This window comes from Phyllostomus hastatus, unplaced genomic scaffold (genome assembly GCF_019186645.2).
Source record: "Phyllostomus hastatus isolate PE091 unplaced genomic scaffold, TTU_PhHast_1.1 phas_scaffold_46, whole genome shotgun sequence".
NCBI lineage: Eukaryota > Metazoa > Chordata > Mammalia > Chiroptera > Phyllostomidae > Phyllostomus > Phyllostomus hastatus.
The window spans coordinates 34,818,450-34,834,810 of NW_025334032.1; the positions used below are offsets into that span (position 1 = coordinate 34,818,450).

The 16,361-nt window shown below is 40.0% G+C and overlaps 1 protein-coding gene across 14 annotated transcripts in view; it reads left to right on the plus strand.

The window, feature by feature from the left end:
- The window catches only part of PCM1 (pericentriolar material 1), an 83,042-nt gene that overhangs the window by 58,207 nt on the left and 8,474 nt on the right, over positions 1-16,361 (plus strand). For 10 of the 14 annotated variants that reach the window (XM_045821741.1, XM_045821737.1, XM_045821746.1 and 7 more), the window contains 8 exons: positions 853-1,025; positions 1,370-1,501; positions 5,757-5,877; positions 7,329-7,487; positions 7,727-7,863; positions 12,573-12,719; positions 14,398-14,595; positions 16,206-16,268. In XM_045821741.1, coding sequence (XP_045677697.1) covers positions 853-1,025; positions 1,370-1,501; positions 5,757-5,877; positions 7,329-7,487; positions 7,727-7,863; positions 12,573-12,719; positions 14,398-14,595; positions 16,206-16,268 — 1,130 coding nt within the window. The remainder of the gene's footprint in view (positions 1-852; positions 1,026-1,369; positions 1,502-5,756; positions 5,878-7,328; positions 7,488-7,726; positions 7,864-12,572; positions 12,720-14,397; positions 14,596-16,205; positions 16,269-16,361) is intronic. The other 4 variants (XM_045821744.1, XM_045821749.1, XM_045821748.1 and 1 more) reach the window with 1 other exon arrangement.

Sequence of the window (16,361 nt, forward strand, 5' to 3'; positions counted from 1 at the left end):
TTGGTACATAACAGAGTGATACCTAGGTTCTGTGAAACGGAAGATTTCCATTGCCCATTTCAACGTATACTGAGTACTACTAGTAAATATGTCAGTATGTCATGCTATAGAGAAATTGACCTATTATGTTTATATTATAGTTACAACTTTACAACTTTATGGGGTTTTTTTGTTTTTATTTTTTAAATCCTCACCCAAGTATATGTTTATTGGTTTGAGAGAGAGACAGAGAAACATCCATTGGTTACCTCTCATATGTGCCCTGACCAGGAATTGAACCTGCAACATTTTGGTGTATGGATGATGCTTTAGCTGACTGAGGCACCCGGCCAGGGCACAAATTCAGTTTTTATCCCTACAGTATCATAGTTGAGATTTGAGGATTTGTACATAACTAGATAGAGCTTAAAATAGTAACTCTTGTTGGTAATATTTAGTTTATTTTCATTATTATACAAATTTCCTCCTTTGTAACAAATTCATATTAGCTAAAAAAGAAAATTATTTATAGTTGGCTGATTTCATCCAAGTGCTGAAAGATTTCCACTGATTATTCCTATGAAATGTACAACATTTTCCAGAATTTTTTTATTGAGAAAGTTATGATCCAAGTAAAGGTAATGTTATTCATACATTTAAACATGTCTTTATTATACAGTGTATATATAGGTATTTTTTATGATTAACTTTATCTTAATAATTTTAAGATTTTTTTTAACTATAAAAGCCCTGAAATAGAATTATGTTCTGATTTTTAAGTAACTTCAGACTGAGAGTAATAATACAAGTTAATAGAAATTGTTGGGGATATATTTTATCAATATTAACTTTCTGATATTTTATATCTTCCAGAAACTGGGAGTGATTTTTCCATGTTCGAAGCTTTGCGGGATACTATTTATTCTGAAGTAGCTACATTAATTTCTCAAAATGAATCTCGTCCACATTTTCTTATTGAACTCTTCCATGAGCTTCAGCTACTTAATACAGACTACTTGAGACAGAGGGCCTTATACGCATTGCAGGTATCTGGCGGCTAACATTCTTTTTTCTTTCCTGTCTAGTGTCGCTGTTCTTCGTGATTATAGCTGGTTGCTTTCTTAGACTAAACTGTGTCCTTGTTCCTTAAGTCTTTTGATCTATTTTCTATATGCCTTTTTGCTTTTTATTTAAAACTTCTTGTATAACTTAAGTAGCTTTTACATAAAGTCTTTTTCTGGGCAATATTTCAGTATTTTATCTTCGATGTTATTTCTTCCTCACAACCTATGAGGTGAGGCATATTGAATTTTTTCTTTTATCTGGTTCTGCTTTTAAATTTTTGATTGAATGTTTATGTTTTACATAAATATCTCATTTCCTTATTTAGGACATCGTATCCACACATATTTCTGAGAGCCACGAGAAAGAAGGGGAAAATGTAAAGTCAGCGAATTCTGGTACTTGGATAGCATCCAACTCAGAACTTACTCCCAGTGAAAGCCTTGCTACTACTGATGATGTAAGCTGATTGGGATTAATGAAGTCAATACCTAGTTTCAGCATGCACTAAACAAAAGTTAAATAGGTGGTTATAAACTGTGAGCATACCTAATGTATTTGGCTTTCCACTTTTTTAAAAAGCTGAATGTAATCATTTTATTTTGAGGTGAGGTCTAAAACTTAATCATAATGCATTGTGTATAAGTGATGGATTATAAGGTGTAAAATGGTTGTATTGGTGGTTCCATTGCCTGTCATAGGAGTCGACTCATCGTAGACATTTAGTAAAATTTGTTATGTTCTTTAAGACATTCAGTAAACCAGACAGCAGTCCGATCACAGTCAGAACCCTTGAAACAGGTCTTTGGGCTGGGAGAGAAGCGTAGATAAAAGAAAGTCATCTGGGACAAAAATGTAATTTAATGTATTAGAATTGACCAAAAAAACTTTAAAGTAGAAAGGAAATGGAAAAGAGTGGTGAGGAAAAGGGTATGTTTTCAATAAGTAGATCCTCCAAATAGCACCTGCATGGCCTACAGGACCCGCGGTGCCAGGCAGGTGCCGTTAGATGCCGGAGCGGCGCACCGCTGGGGCACTGAGGGGTGGCGTGCTCGGTATTTGGAAGCCACCTGTTTGAAAGTTCAGACCCTGATTCTGTTGTTGAAAATTGTATGTGGTCTTAGGGTAGCAAATTCATTTTTTTTTTAAATGCCATTTCTAGCACCTGGATAACCCATAGGTAAGAGTACTGTAATTGATTAGCAACTATCTGACAAAGGTAAAGAGTTGAAAGCATACCACTGTGTTTCTGACCATTATTAACGTGCTAACATTAGAACTTTCTCCCGCACAGGTAGTGTTTTCTCCAAAGATTATCTTGTCTCTTCTTCACACATAGTAATTTCTTTATGGCTATTGAGGACTTTTTTCTGGATTTTTGCTCTTTCGTTTATATTCATGTTTAAAACAATACTTTCCCAAGTCATTTTTTTTTTCTGCTTAAAACCTGTCTCCACCAGGCTCCAACTCCTATACCAACATGCATGTAAACTGTGACTAAAGACTACATGGTTTTAATTACTTTATAATGTCAAATATAAATAAATGTAAGGAACTGCTACTTGGGATTAGTCGTTATTATAACTAATTGAAAATTCTGTACTTCTTTATGTGGGAAATGAAGTTGGCCCAGATAGATATGTAATTGGAGATACTAGGTTAAAGTTTATTAGGCATTGAAATAACTTACGGAGAGCATGAATTATCTTTAAAGATTTTCTTTCTTTCTTTTTCTTCCTTTCTTCCTTATTTTAAAAAGAGGGGAAGGGAGGAAGAGAGAGTAACATGGATCAGTTGTCTCTCACATGCCCCCAAGGTGGGGACCGGGCCCTCAACCCAGGCAGCACGTCCTCTGACCCGTAATTGAATTGGCGACCTTTTAGTTTGCGAGATGACGCCCAAACTACTGAGCCACACCAGTCGGGGCAGTAATTTTGTATTTTTAACTCTAGTGCCTCCCTTTATTTCCAAGTTTTATAGATAGCATTATTTCCAGTTATTTTAAAAGATTAGAACACATTGGTCTGTACCATCAATAGCAAATTTTGAAAATTGAGCTACAATTTATGACAGTGTTGACAGGGTTTTAAAGTGAAAGTTTAAAGGTACTGTACTGCTTAATAAGGAGGTGTTTTAGTCAGCTCGGGCTGGTAAACCAAACACTGTATATACGGAGTGGTTAAAACAACAAATACTGTTTCTCAGGGCTCTGAAAGCTAGGGAGTGCAGGACCTTGTGCCAGCAGGTTTGCTGCTGCTTGAGGGCTCTCCCCCTGGCTCGCAGAGGGCCGCCTTCTTCCCACCTGTGTGCTTGCGCGCTGGTGAGGGGGAGCGCCAGGGTGGGCCCTCTCTTTCTGAGGACACTGGCGCCATCGTGGGGGCTCTACACTCACGACCTCGTCCAAACCTGACTACCTCCCAGCTCCCCGCCTCCTAATACTACCACATTGGGAGTTAGCGCCTTAACATATGAATTTAGGGTGTGGGGGTTCACAGAGATTCAGGCCATAATTTTAGGGACTTGGCATAAATAACTATAGTTAGTATTACTTTTAAATAAATAGGTTAGTTCTTTAATTTTTTTATCCAAAACTTAAATTTAGCATTAATGCCAACATCTTCCCTTTGTCAATGCCAGTTAATTAGCTGCGGCAGCACAGCATCCAGTGTCTGTACTCATTGATCTGGAGCGGTGCTGTCCAGTAGAATTTTCCGAGTGGTGGAAAAGTTTCATATCTGTATTGTCTGATAGAGCAGCCATTGGCTACTAAGACAGTGCCTAGTGGGATTGAGGAACTAAATTTACATTTTATTTAATACGTTAGCTACATGGCTAGAAGTTACCATATCAGACAGAGTCTCATTCTCCATGTTTCTAGGCCAAGGTTCTTTGGGCCTCATTTATGGAGCTTGTACACACACAGTTCAGAGTGCGTATTCTTCACTCTCAGGAAAAGGAGAAGTAAAAGCAGGCACCTGAGAATTGTCAGTGGAGGATGAGGAATCGAGGGTTAGGCAGAGGGAGAAGCACTGTGCATCTCCTACCCCGGCGCCATAAAATGGCAAAAGCATGTCCACCAGCAAGTCTTACTTGATGGAGCCACACAATGGTTTCATTTCCTAAAGGGATTTTGCTAATACCTGACTCTTCTTTAATCAGGGACAGAACTTTTCATTTTATAATTTAAGAGAAAATTTTAGAGTATCTGTAGCTCGGAGAAAGAACACCAGTGAGAGATGAGTGTCACACCCCTGCCCCGCTGCTGCCCCGTCCCCCAGTCACGCTACAGACAAAAGTCAGTTGGAAAGTGCTTCAAGTCCTGGAAAAGCTAAACCTATAAAACTTATAAAAGAAAACAAGGGGATCCTTCTTATTTTGACATAAGCAAAGGTGTCTCAGGACAGAAAGCACTAACTGTAAAAGGAAAACTGATTAAATTCTGTTTCAAAAGCTAAAATCAGGAGAAAATGATCTCAGTGTATATGTATCTGACAAATGGCTACATAAGTGACAAATCCAGACTGTTTAGAAAGAACTTCTACGAGTCCGTTGTAGGACAATCGCCTCAGTCAAGAGTGGGCAAGAGATTGGAACAGGTGCTTCATGAAGGAAGACACATAAATGGCCAGTGTGCAGATTAAAACCACACAAGATACACTCCACACCCACTAGAAAGGCTGGAGTTAAAGGTTGACAGTAAGAAGTGTTGGTGTGAACATGGAGCATTTGGAACTCGCACACTGCTGGTGGGTTTGTGAAATTGTACAACCACTTTGGAAAGCAGTATGGCAGTTCCTTACAAAGGTAAACATAAACTTGGCGTGTGACCTAGCAATTTCTCTTCTAGGTATTCATCCAAGAGAAATGAAAATACACATTCAAAAAAATTCTTGTACACTAATGTTCATAGCATCATTAGTCATGATAGCCTCAAACTGGAGCATCAGCAGATAAGTGGATAAACAAACTGGTATATCCATACGATGGAGTATTACTCAACCATTCAAATGAGTTCATTAACTTATGAAACACACAGCAACACGGATTAATTTCAGAAACACTGAGTGAAAGAAGCCTGAAAGTGAAGAGTACATACTGAATGGCTCCTTTATACGAAGTCTAGAGCCAACAAAGCTAATCTGACGTGACAGAAGTCCTATGAGTGGGCTGTAGTGCGTATTGACTGCAGAGGGCCACACACCAGAAGGGGCCTTCTGGCCTGACGGAAATGGTCTTTATTTTTAGGGAAGGTGGCTACGTGGGTGTATATATTTTTCGAAACTACTCAGACTGTACACTTAATGGGCGTATTGTTTGTAAATTCTAATTCAATAAAGTTGATGTAAAAAATATGAATGATGATGTCATGTTTTTCTTCCGATATGAGACAGCTGCATACCACAGTATAAGGTGCTGGGTGTTGTGAGGGTTTGGAGAACGAGGAGAATTTCCCTGCGGGTGTAGATGTAATTTGCAGCACTGAGTTTTCCAAGTTAGAGTTTGACCTGTAGCTGGCTCTGTGTGTTGTCATCTGCAGAATGACAAGTGTCCTGCAGGTTGTCCTAACTCTGTTCAGTGCTTTATACCTTATGCTTATGTCACGATTTTAAGTGTGTAGTTTTATGCAAATAGTTTCTGTGTTAAAATTTTAATTTAATCCAACTTTTAAAAAAGAAATATTAGTGATTTTTATTTGTTTCAAAACTATGACTTAGGAAACTTTTGAGAAGAACTTTGAGAGAGAAACACATAAAATAAGTGAGCAAAATGATGCTGATAATGCTAGTGTCCTGTCTGTATCTTCAAATTTTGAGCCTTTTGCAACAGATGATCTGGGTAAGCAGAATTTTTTATAATCTTACAACATGACTTTGCTACAGTCTTTGAATTACATTGATAAGGAAACAAAATTCTAGAAAGGCAGCTTCTTACAGAATGGGGACTTAAAAATCTGTCCATCAGTAAATTCAGGAATCTTCTCCTCTTAACTCTTCGACTCTGGGAAAATCTTCGAAGATTTCTGACTCTGCATACACTGAGAAAATGGGGATCTCACTTACCTTGCTCTTATGAAGAAAATACAGAACTTTCTAGCATGTATGATAGTTTAGAAAATGTTAATCTCCTGTCCTTAAGAGAAAGGTCACCCTTTAAAGTTTTCCAGTCAGTGGAAAAGTCTACAGGCGGCGGTACCTTCATTCGATCACATTCTCAGTAACAATGTTAATGTCTTAATTTGAGAAGAACTGAAATTTTTGTAATTCTAAGGCATGGTACATTGCATTTTTTTTTTCATTAATAAGTTTTAAAAAGTTGCGTAACTCAAAAGGAGAGAAAAGAAACCCTGAGTCCTGAATTTCAAAAGATTAGGGGAAAGGAAATGTACGAGTACCTCTCGGTGCATTTTCCACGCTGTAGCCTATGGAAAGGTACCCAAGTACTCAGTCATTCAGACCTCAAGCCCCAGGTTCATAGGGTAGTGTCCCATTCCAGTGTTGGTTCGTAGGATGAGAACAAGATGTAGATGGCTTCAAAGGCATTTTTCCACTACAAAGGAAAGGGCCCAACCTTGCCATGTCTTCAGTGACCTACCTTGGGCCAAAATGATTGTCTTCCTTTTGCCTTAATCTGATTATCAAGAACTCGAAGGCTGGCTCCCTTCTGAGGAAGTGCCTTTCATGTACGGAACTCAAAATAGAGGAAAATCACAAACATCACTCTGATAAACCCGTTCCCCCTTAGTAGTTCCCCCTTTCGGAGCTGCCAGTAACTTTGAGCCTGCCTGTTTTGTTTCATTCACTCCTTTCCCTTACAGTCATTCAGCATTAGCTTTGAAGTAGAAGAGAGAATTGGGAAGTGTCATTCTTGCTTAGGTCTTTTCCTTACCTCAGTTGATTGTCGTAAGTTAGGTTGTTTGCATCAGAATTTGCATGACATTTGGAATTTATTTTTGTACTGTTTAAGTGAAGCAACATGATGTACTGAAGTAAGGACGTTAGAGTCTTAAGAGACCTGCATTTAAATTCCTGTTAGCACTTGGCTCTGAAACCTTGTGCAGGTTACTTATGTTCTCTGAAAATGAGGGTGCTGTCATCCACTTCATAAGGTTATTTTAGGATTAAATAAATACGATAATGTTTTCAGGTGCCCACTAATACAATACCTAGAACTTGTTAAAGCCAGTTCTTCTTTCCTATGTTCAGACATTTTTTAATTAATAACTTTAGAGGAATACATGACAAAGTTTGCTTTTATATCTTTGAGACACACTTCTGCCCCATACGCAGGTAACACTGTGATCCACTTGGACCAGGCGCTGGCCAGGATGAGGGAGTACGAACGCATGAAAACTGAGGCCGAAAGTAACACAAACGTAAGATGTACCTGCAAGATCATTGAGGATGACAGTGGTGCTGCTGCCATGACCACTGTCAATGATTTAGAAGGTGTGTAGTTGCATTCATTAACAGTAAAAATCGTAGTTCCATATGTAAAAATTTAACACTCCATCTGATATATAATGGTGGTTTTTTAAAATCACTTCTTAGGGGTCCTAAAACTGTCGCTGGTTTTTTCTTTGTATTATTTTAGCATAAAATCACAATGTTCTTTAGAATTTTGCATAGATGCATACATATTATGTCATAGACTTGATTTTGCTAATATATCTTTTTTTAACAAATAGAAACTCCTATTATTGAAAATCATAATTCACAACAACCTGTAAGTGAAATCTCTGCCGTCCCATGTCCTAGAATTGATACTCAGCAGCTAGACCGACAAATTAAAGCAATTATGAAAGAAGTCATTCCATTTTTGAAGGTAAGCAGTAATTCTTAAGAATAAACTTTGTTTTGTTCTTCAATTCATACGAAGTACTCCATTTTAATAAATTCAGAAAATACATGTAAGCAAAACTAAAAATAACCCATATTTTGTCACTCAGAGATAGTCCCAGCAACATTTTGTGAACCTTTTTGTAATATTTTGTTCATATATGTGTGTTCTCTTTTTCCCATATACCGTAAACATCTTTCTACATCACTTTTTCTGCTGCATACTTTTAATGGTTACAGAATATTCACTATTCATTCAAAAACACTTATAGAATGCCTACTTTAGGGTGGGTTTGGTGGGCAAGTCCAGGACTTTGCTGTCATGGAACCTGCATGTAAAGATGAGAGTATGGACCCCCCTCCAAAAAAAAAGTGAATGTAAAGGATAAGTAAATGTGTATCCGATAATGATATGTGCCATGCAGAGAATTAGAGTATGCCATGATAGTGTCTGTTCTAGACTGGATGGCCAGGAAGGCCTCTGAAGAGGGAGCATTTAAGGAAAGATGTGCATAAGGAGCAGGCTTAAACCAAGATCATTCCAGACAGAGTTAAAGGGCCCAAAGGAGTAACTGGTTTGGCCTGTTGAAGAAACTAGAAGAGGACTCATGCGGTTGTAAGAAAGTCGTGAGAGCTGGAATTGGGGATCGAGGCGGGAGCTAGTATGTAGAACATCCTCCGTGAGTAGGAGTTTGGACTGTGTTCAGAGTTTCAGAAGAACACAAGAGAGGTTTAAGCAAGCAAGAAACAATCTGGTTAACATGTGGTGATTGATGATAGAGGTCAGGAGTGCAGTGAGATCAGATGAGAAATGATAGTGGCCTAGATACGGGTGTGGTACTATCGATGGGGAGGAACAGACCATGGAAATATATTTTGGAAATTAACAGGTCCCATTAATGGTCAATAGAGTCACCTACAGCAGACACTAAGTAAGAGCAAGGGAGCTAGATCTGGGCCCAGGACGAGGCGACTCAACACTTAGTGGTTGTGCAGAACAGGAGAGCGCGAGCTCACCACGTGGGCCGGCCCAGTGAGCTGTGCTAGGGGCTGCTCTGAGGGGAGGGTGCGCACAGACCAGAATTTTCTGTTGTTTTAATCAGTTATTTTTGTTAACTCTTTATGTCTATCCTGGTTTCTTTTTCACCATTCTAAACATCACTTCAATGATTTTATCAAAATTTTTATACATCCCATTTTTATTTCTTAGAAGTAATTGTTAGACATAGAATTTCTTGTTCTAAGGTAAAGCTTTTGAGACATTATGTTAAGTTGTCCTTCAGAAAGGTTTAACAATTTATATTTCTCCCAGCAGTGAGAGTACGAGACTGGTAAGCAGTATTATTAATTTTGTTGACTAACTGTGAACAGGGCAGAGAAAAAGTGCCGAAGTGGAAAGTACAGATGAGTCTTGTACCTGAGATGGCACTCTCTCACATTCCAATTTAAGTGGAAATTTTAAAAATTAGAAATGAAAAGTCTTTTCGTTCCGATAGGCAGACTACTGAGTACGTCATCGTCGGGCTCATCGCTCGCCCTCTCCCGCACTTCCCGGGGCGTGCGACACTGGGGACAGAGTTGTCCCACGCACTGGCACTCTTCCCCGGAAGGACTGCCTTCGTCGGGATGTCTTAGAGAAGAGCGGTCTTCGAGAAGGCAGGTGTGGGGCCTGCTTTGCCTGCAGACATTGTCTTACAGCCGAAAGGAGAGATTTTGGCCCATCTGTCTGTGCCCAAATTATCCCACGTGAAAACTGAAGACTCGCCTTCTCCTGGGCAATTTTAATAGCTCTGGAGGGCGGGGCGGTCCCTGTTTGCTTTCTCTTCTGATCTTCAGACTCCTGCTAGCGTGGTTTGCACTCGTAAGGCCTTGGCCCTTCCTGATCCTTAGGCCTGGAGTGCTCTTCCTTCACACGCCTGCACGGTTTGCCCCTCGAGCCCTTCAGATCTTCTGACAAGTGTTCCCTTTTTGGTGAGCAGACCTCCACCCGTTCCTTACCTGCTTTTCTTTATCTCCATAGTGCTCGTCACCTTCTAATGTATGCAATGTCTTCTTATTTTGTGCTATCTCTCCCTGTTACGGTGAAAGCCGTGTAAAGTCAGAGATAGAAATCTGTCGCGGTCACTGGTTTATCGCCAGTGCCAAGATTAGTAGCTGCGTATAATAGGCACTCGTTAAATACTTATTAAATGAATTAATATAATAAATGAACAGACGGATCCTTCAGACCTCAACCATCATTTTTCAGACTAATCAAGCTCTTTAGGCTCTGAGAAGTGTGACTTGGGATCCAGATCAGGTACAACATCACTCATAAAACCTTTTATAGCCTGGCTCGGCCCCTTATCCATCCCTTCCCACGCACCTTGCTTCCTGCTTGGCGGCATTCGAAAGGCACATTGCCCGTGTCATCTCCTTTGCCTGGAGGGCTCTTCCAGTCTGTCAGCCAGTCTCCTCTTCAGGACCCAGCCCACATACTTCTGCACGTTCTGACGGGCAGAGTCCTCCTTCTCTTCACTGCCCCCGGGATATTGGTACACGTCTTCATTACAGCACTTAGGACAAAGTGTCGTAATGGTTTGCATGTGTCTGTCTCCCTACTAGAAGAGTGTGTTCACCCGAGCAGGACTTCAGAGTCTGGATAAAGGGAATTTGAGGGGATAAGACGAATACCTCAGTTCCACCAATTATTCTGTGGGTCTGTCTCTTGTTATCTGTAAAACATGTATTTCTCCCCCAAAAAGGATATTTATATTCTGATGGGTTTACAAGAATATACACATATTCTTAGGTAAATAATTTATTTAAGAGATTAAAACCTTTCCCTCAAGTGAATTGACTTGCTGCTTCTCTGGCACACATATCTCAGAGTATTCCTTTTTCCTTTCACATTTTTGTTTTATCGTGAGTAATTCAATAAATGCTTTAAACATGTCTTTTTGGTTAAATTAGGCATATTGGTAGTAATATTTAATTGATATATACAAATATTTTCTAAGGGTTAAAAATTCTGAATAATTTTGCTTTATGCTTGGGGAATACAACCATCCTTAGTTAGAAAATTTTAGTGCACTTGCCATTTTTTGTCTGATTTAAGTGATATCTTTTCATAAGGATTTCCTTACTGAATTTAGCATTTAAGTTTCTAAAATGAGTAGAGCTAATGATTGGATTTTAACTTTTTATCATGTCATGTTTCACTTCAAATCATGACTTTTTTGGCAGGATTATAGGACTTCTTTGTTAACGTCAGCATTACACACAGTCACGCGCGCCGGACTTCCTCACACTCTCTCTCCTCTGTCACCGGGGAGTCAAACGTCGATCCCCCTCCTTAAGAGCAGTCACCTTTACTTTCCTCCGCTAGCATAGCCTTGACTCGTGCCCTTACCTGTTGCCCAGCCTCCCTGGCATAGGCCTGAAGTGCGTGTTTAGTGGGCAGACTCCTTGGCCTTGAAGAGGCCCCGTCGCAGGATTGGGCAGGCCGTCCCACCTTCGTCTCTCACCACTGTCCACCCAGGCCCCTCCCCGCGGTTACTCAGCATGTCCCTTTCGTGCCGCGGGAGCCCTCTGTGCCGCGGGTCCTCCCGTGGGAAATACAAAATAGCTCCTCACTGCCCGGCCGAAGCAGTTCTTCTTCAGAGGGGTTTGTTGCTGCCTTTGACATGCCGCCGCAGCTCCTTGGAGCACCTGGGGTGTGCTGCTCCCGTGGCACTGCTCATCCAGCAGCTCACGGGCGTGTCCTGCGGGCAGCCACTGTGCTGGGTGGGGAATATGGAAAAAGGTGTCATCTGCTGGACATGCATAGCTTGTAGTGACTCACATGTCTGACTCCTTGACACATGAGTCTTTTAAAAATGACCTTAAGTCCTTAGATTTAAGGGATCTTAGGTATCATCAAGGTTGGCCACCTCATAATACATGTTCATGTAGAAAAAAAATACAAAGTTACCCAGCTAAAGGTTTTAGAGGGCCTGCCCCAATGACTTCAGTGGCAAGAGAGGGATCAGAACCTTGAGGTTACTTGATAAGGGTGTTTTATAGACTCACCTCAGAAAGCTGACCGTGATTTGGGTCATTGGGTAGTTTGAACATGCTTCTAAATGAAGATTCAGGAGAAGAGACTTGTCCAAAGAGGCTTTTTAAGAGAGAGAGAGGACAGTGGTTCTCACGTAGGGGTCATTTTGACCCTCGAAACAGTTTCTAATGTCGTGCTACACTTACGGTCATCGGGACGTGGGATGCTAGAGGCACTAATGGCACCTGGCACGTAGAGATGAGCGTGCCATCGGCCGTCCCGTGGTGCACAGGACGCCCGTGGTACACGGGATGCCGCGGCACCGCCAAGACCGCCCGGGAGTGTTTGTAAGAGGAGCTGGACTGAACTGCGAACAGGAAGACGGGAGTGTGGAGACCATGGGTGGGGTTCGGGGTGGGGGGAGTCCTCCTTCAGAACAGAAACAAAGTGATGAAAGGATTTGAAACAGTTTCTTTTACTGGCTGTGACCTGCCATGGTGAATCAAAATCGAAAATCATTATAATGTGTGTAGAGTGGGGGTTTGACTATTCTTATGAATAAATAGTTCCAGATGTATAGTGGAAAGTTGAGAAGCATTTATACAAGAAAAATAAAATCTCATTTTGTGGACTGATATTCTTTGAACAATAGGTGAGTCTAGATCCTAACCACGCAGGGTTTTTCTCAGGAGCACATGGATGAAGTATGCTCTCCTCAGCTTCTGACTTCAGTGAGGCGCATGGTGCTGACCCTGACCCAGCAGAACGACGAGAGCAAGGAGTTCGTCAAGTTCTTTCATAAGCAGCTTGGAAGTATATTACAGGTAAGGGTTTTTACTTGCACGACAAAAATATGTACCGCCTGGTGAAGATTTTTTTTTCTTTGCCATTCCTGACATTACACAGTTTATTCAAATAACTATCCATCTAGCTTCTATTTGGGGTGATACAGTACTCTTTAGGTTATTCCTTTACTTGGTTAAAAATAATGCTGTTAGGGCCTGTGTCTTCATTTCATTTGATCATCTTTAAGACCTATCCCAACTCTAATCAAATTTTGTTTTGACTTTTCTGCTACTTAGTAAAAAATTTCAAGTTCCAAACGGTTAGAAAGTTTTCTGTCATATTTTCTCAAATAATTTTTTACCAATCTGCAAAATTTTAGACGCCAGAAACCTGCTGTTGGTTGTGGAGATTTCTTAGGCTGTGACAGTAACCTTAAGTTATGTTAAAGTGGTGATTCTCAAAGGGGCAGGGGGGCAGTTTTGGCCAAGAAGACATTAGCAATGTCTGTATTCTGTTTGTCACGATAGGCAAGGAGGCATCGAGCATCTAGTGAGTTGTTAGTAAGTGCCAAGGTTGAGAACACCCTATGTGAAGTAAGGATACCTTACACCACTTGTAAAAATCCTCACAGTGAAACTCTCCTGTATATTTTTCCATTGAGGTAATTCAGTGATGTGTATTGTTATTACAAACTAAAAATATATATTTTTGTTACAGATTTTTCCTATAAAAATTTTCCTTCCTATTCCTGTTTTAGGTTGGTTTTGAAGACAGTATTATCACTTTGCTAATTTTTTAAAACCCTAGGCTTGATGCAAATTCCCATCACTGTAATTTCCTATTTTTTTAAAGACAAGTATAAATTCTATACAGTTTTGAAATTGTTCTGGCTCTATTTAATTTAATAGAACTAACATAGTTTATGAAGACTATAAAATATCAGTGGTTTTATGTGTTGTTTAAGAATTTTTAGAATAGTTTTTAGATAAATGTATGTTTATAACTTTAGCTAGCTTATTTCTGTGGGGAAGACACTCCATTTTAGAATCAGGCTGAAAGAGAAATGGTGTGTCATTTAAATAACTTTTTGTTTATCAATATCCATACACTTTTCCTCAGTTTTGCCTACGATAATCATAATTGTGGGCAAATCCCAAAATACTTAATTTGGATGTAAGATATTTTTCTATGTCTCAGAACATTGGACTACTTTCCTACCATTCCTTTTTTTTCCTCCAAGAAGGGACCTAAATGAAGAATAAGAGGCATGTACATTAAATCTGCTCAGAGTATTGAATGTTTTTCATGAATTAGAGCCTCTATTACTTTCTTCTACTTTTTTCCTTACAAAACCTGTTCGTTGAGTTTCTTCCCACAAGGCACCAGCATTCGTCCTTTCCATGATGGTGCTCGAGGCGGCAGTTTTTTAGGAGATGGGACACGGGATGTCATAGTTATTTGCCTGTTTTCTAAATAGCATAGTCCATGTTTTTAAAAGAAAGAAAAGCGGTTTTATAAAAAAAAAAAGTGTCAAATATAGCAGACTTGTTCATTTGATGATGCTGTATTTCTGCTTGAATAGAACTAAAAGTTTCTTAATGCTAAAAAGTAATAAAATAATTTTTTATTAGTTGAGTATTGTAATTTAGATTTGTACTGCTGTGTCCACAATTGATGTTTACTATAATCTTAAAGTGATTTGGTTATTTCGAATAGGATTCATTGGCAAAATTTGCTGGCAGGAAACTGAAAGACTGTGGAGAGGATCTTCTTGTGGAGATATCGGAAGTGTTGTTTAATGAGCTGGCGTTCTTTAAACTCATGCAAGATTTGGATAATAATAGCATGACAGTTAAACAGAGATGCAAAAGGAAAATAGAAGCAGCTGGAGTGATACAGTCTTATGCCAAAGAGGTAAATTACATTCATTTTAATTTTAGAAGTAATTGTAATTAGCATGCATATGTAGTTCTTGATTATTATTGATTACTAAAATCTCGACCTCAGAAAAGTAGTTTTAAAGTGATACCAGTTAATCAGATTCCAAATCAGTACCTATGCTGGCCCCGTACAGAATCTCAGTGGTAGCATCAGTGACTGCAGATCAGGAAGGCAGACGGGAAATGATGCTGACCGTCCATTGTCAGATACCTGGTTCACAGTACCGTCACTCACTCAGGCTTGCGGAGAAGAGGCGACAGGAATCTGTCTGCCTCAGCTGCTGCCTGTCGCAGTAGATTCCCTGGTCGTGCGTGTCACTCCAGCCAACTGTGTGTGTGTGTGTGTGTGTGAGTGACAACTTGGGTCGCACACCCCTCCGGCGTGGTATACCCTGTTAAGTTAGTCTGGGTCGCGTGTGAAGTTGGATGAGTTTTGTCCCCTCAGCTTGAGCCGTGCAAGGCACCTTTTTCCCTATACCTGCACCCTTTTCTTGACTTTTAATCATGAAAGCAGGTCAGGACCCAAAACAAAGGGATAACCCTTCTTCCTTAAATCTAAATCAGATAAAGGTAAGCCATCTGTTTCATACTTTTTGTAATGTTTTTATTTTAGACGTAAAGAAGTTTCGGATTGTTTCAGCCATTGATTAGAGCTTGAGAACAACAAAACAGGACAGTATAAGTAACCAGGACTCCTTTAGATGGGCAGTCTCACACGGCTCTTTAAGGGGGTGAAATGTGAGCAAAGGCATGAAAGACAAGTAGTTTATAATGACGGTGAAGGGGGAGAGCTTTCCAGGAGTAACAAACTGGAGTGTGAAGACTCCAAGCCAGGACCGAGCAGTTAGTTTGGAGAGCAGACAGAAGGCCAGGGAGGCAGGAACACATTAACTGAATTAAAGAGTTTAGGATACGAATCCCCAGAGGCATATAAAGCCAAGTTATGGGGACTGAGAGACTGTGATAGGCACTTTCTATTCTAAGCATTATGGAAATCCATGGGAAGGTTTGAAATAGAGGAGTAACGTTATCTCATGTACAGTTTGAAGTTTGTGTGTGCGTACCATGTCGAACAGGAGTTGTAGGAGAGTAGAGAAAGAAGCCGAGAGGCCAGTTGTAAGGGTGTTGCAGTAGTCCAGGTAAGAAACTGCGTGTCTTAGCTCTGAATGTGCAACAGCAGGTACACTGAGGTGGTTGAGTTAGCGAGGCATTCTGATGGTTTAAATGTGAATAATAAAAGTGACGTAGAGGCTTTTCTGACTTGCTCATTTGGGTCAAATGAGGGGCCATTTACTGAGACTAGGAGACTGAAAGAGGCTAGCTTATGGAAGGAAGGGATCGAGACTTCTGTGTTGTGCTTTGTACATTTGAGTACTCCTAGGTATCCAAGGAGATGTCAGGAGGGAGTGTTGCTTTGGTTTTGTTACTTTAAAAGATTTGAGTGAAAGAGTTTTATTTACATTTCTAAGATGCATTCAGCTCTTTAGATGATGGTCAAAATGCACCATTTATTACAGTTTACTGAATACCTAACTATCATGCTGAAGAGTTAACCTAAATTTTGTTTAATTGACTTGCTTGTAGGCCAGAAGGATTCTCGAAGGAGATCGTGGCTCACCTGCTGCAGAAATTGACGAGGAAGACAAAGTACGTGCTCATTTGTGCCCCCAAATAATGCTTTCTAAACAAGAGACTAAATGACTTGAACAGCTTTTACCTTAATGTTTGAGAGCAAAGTAT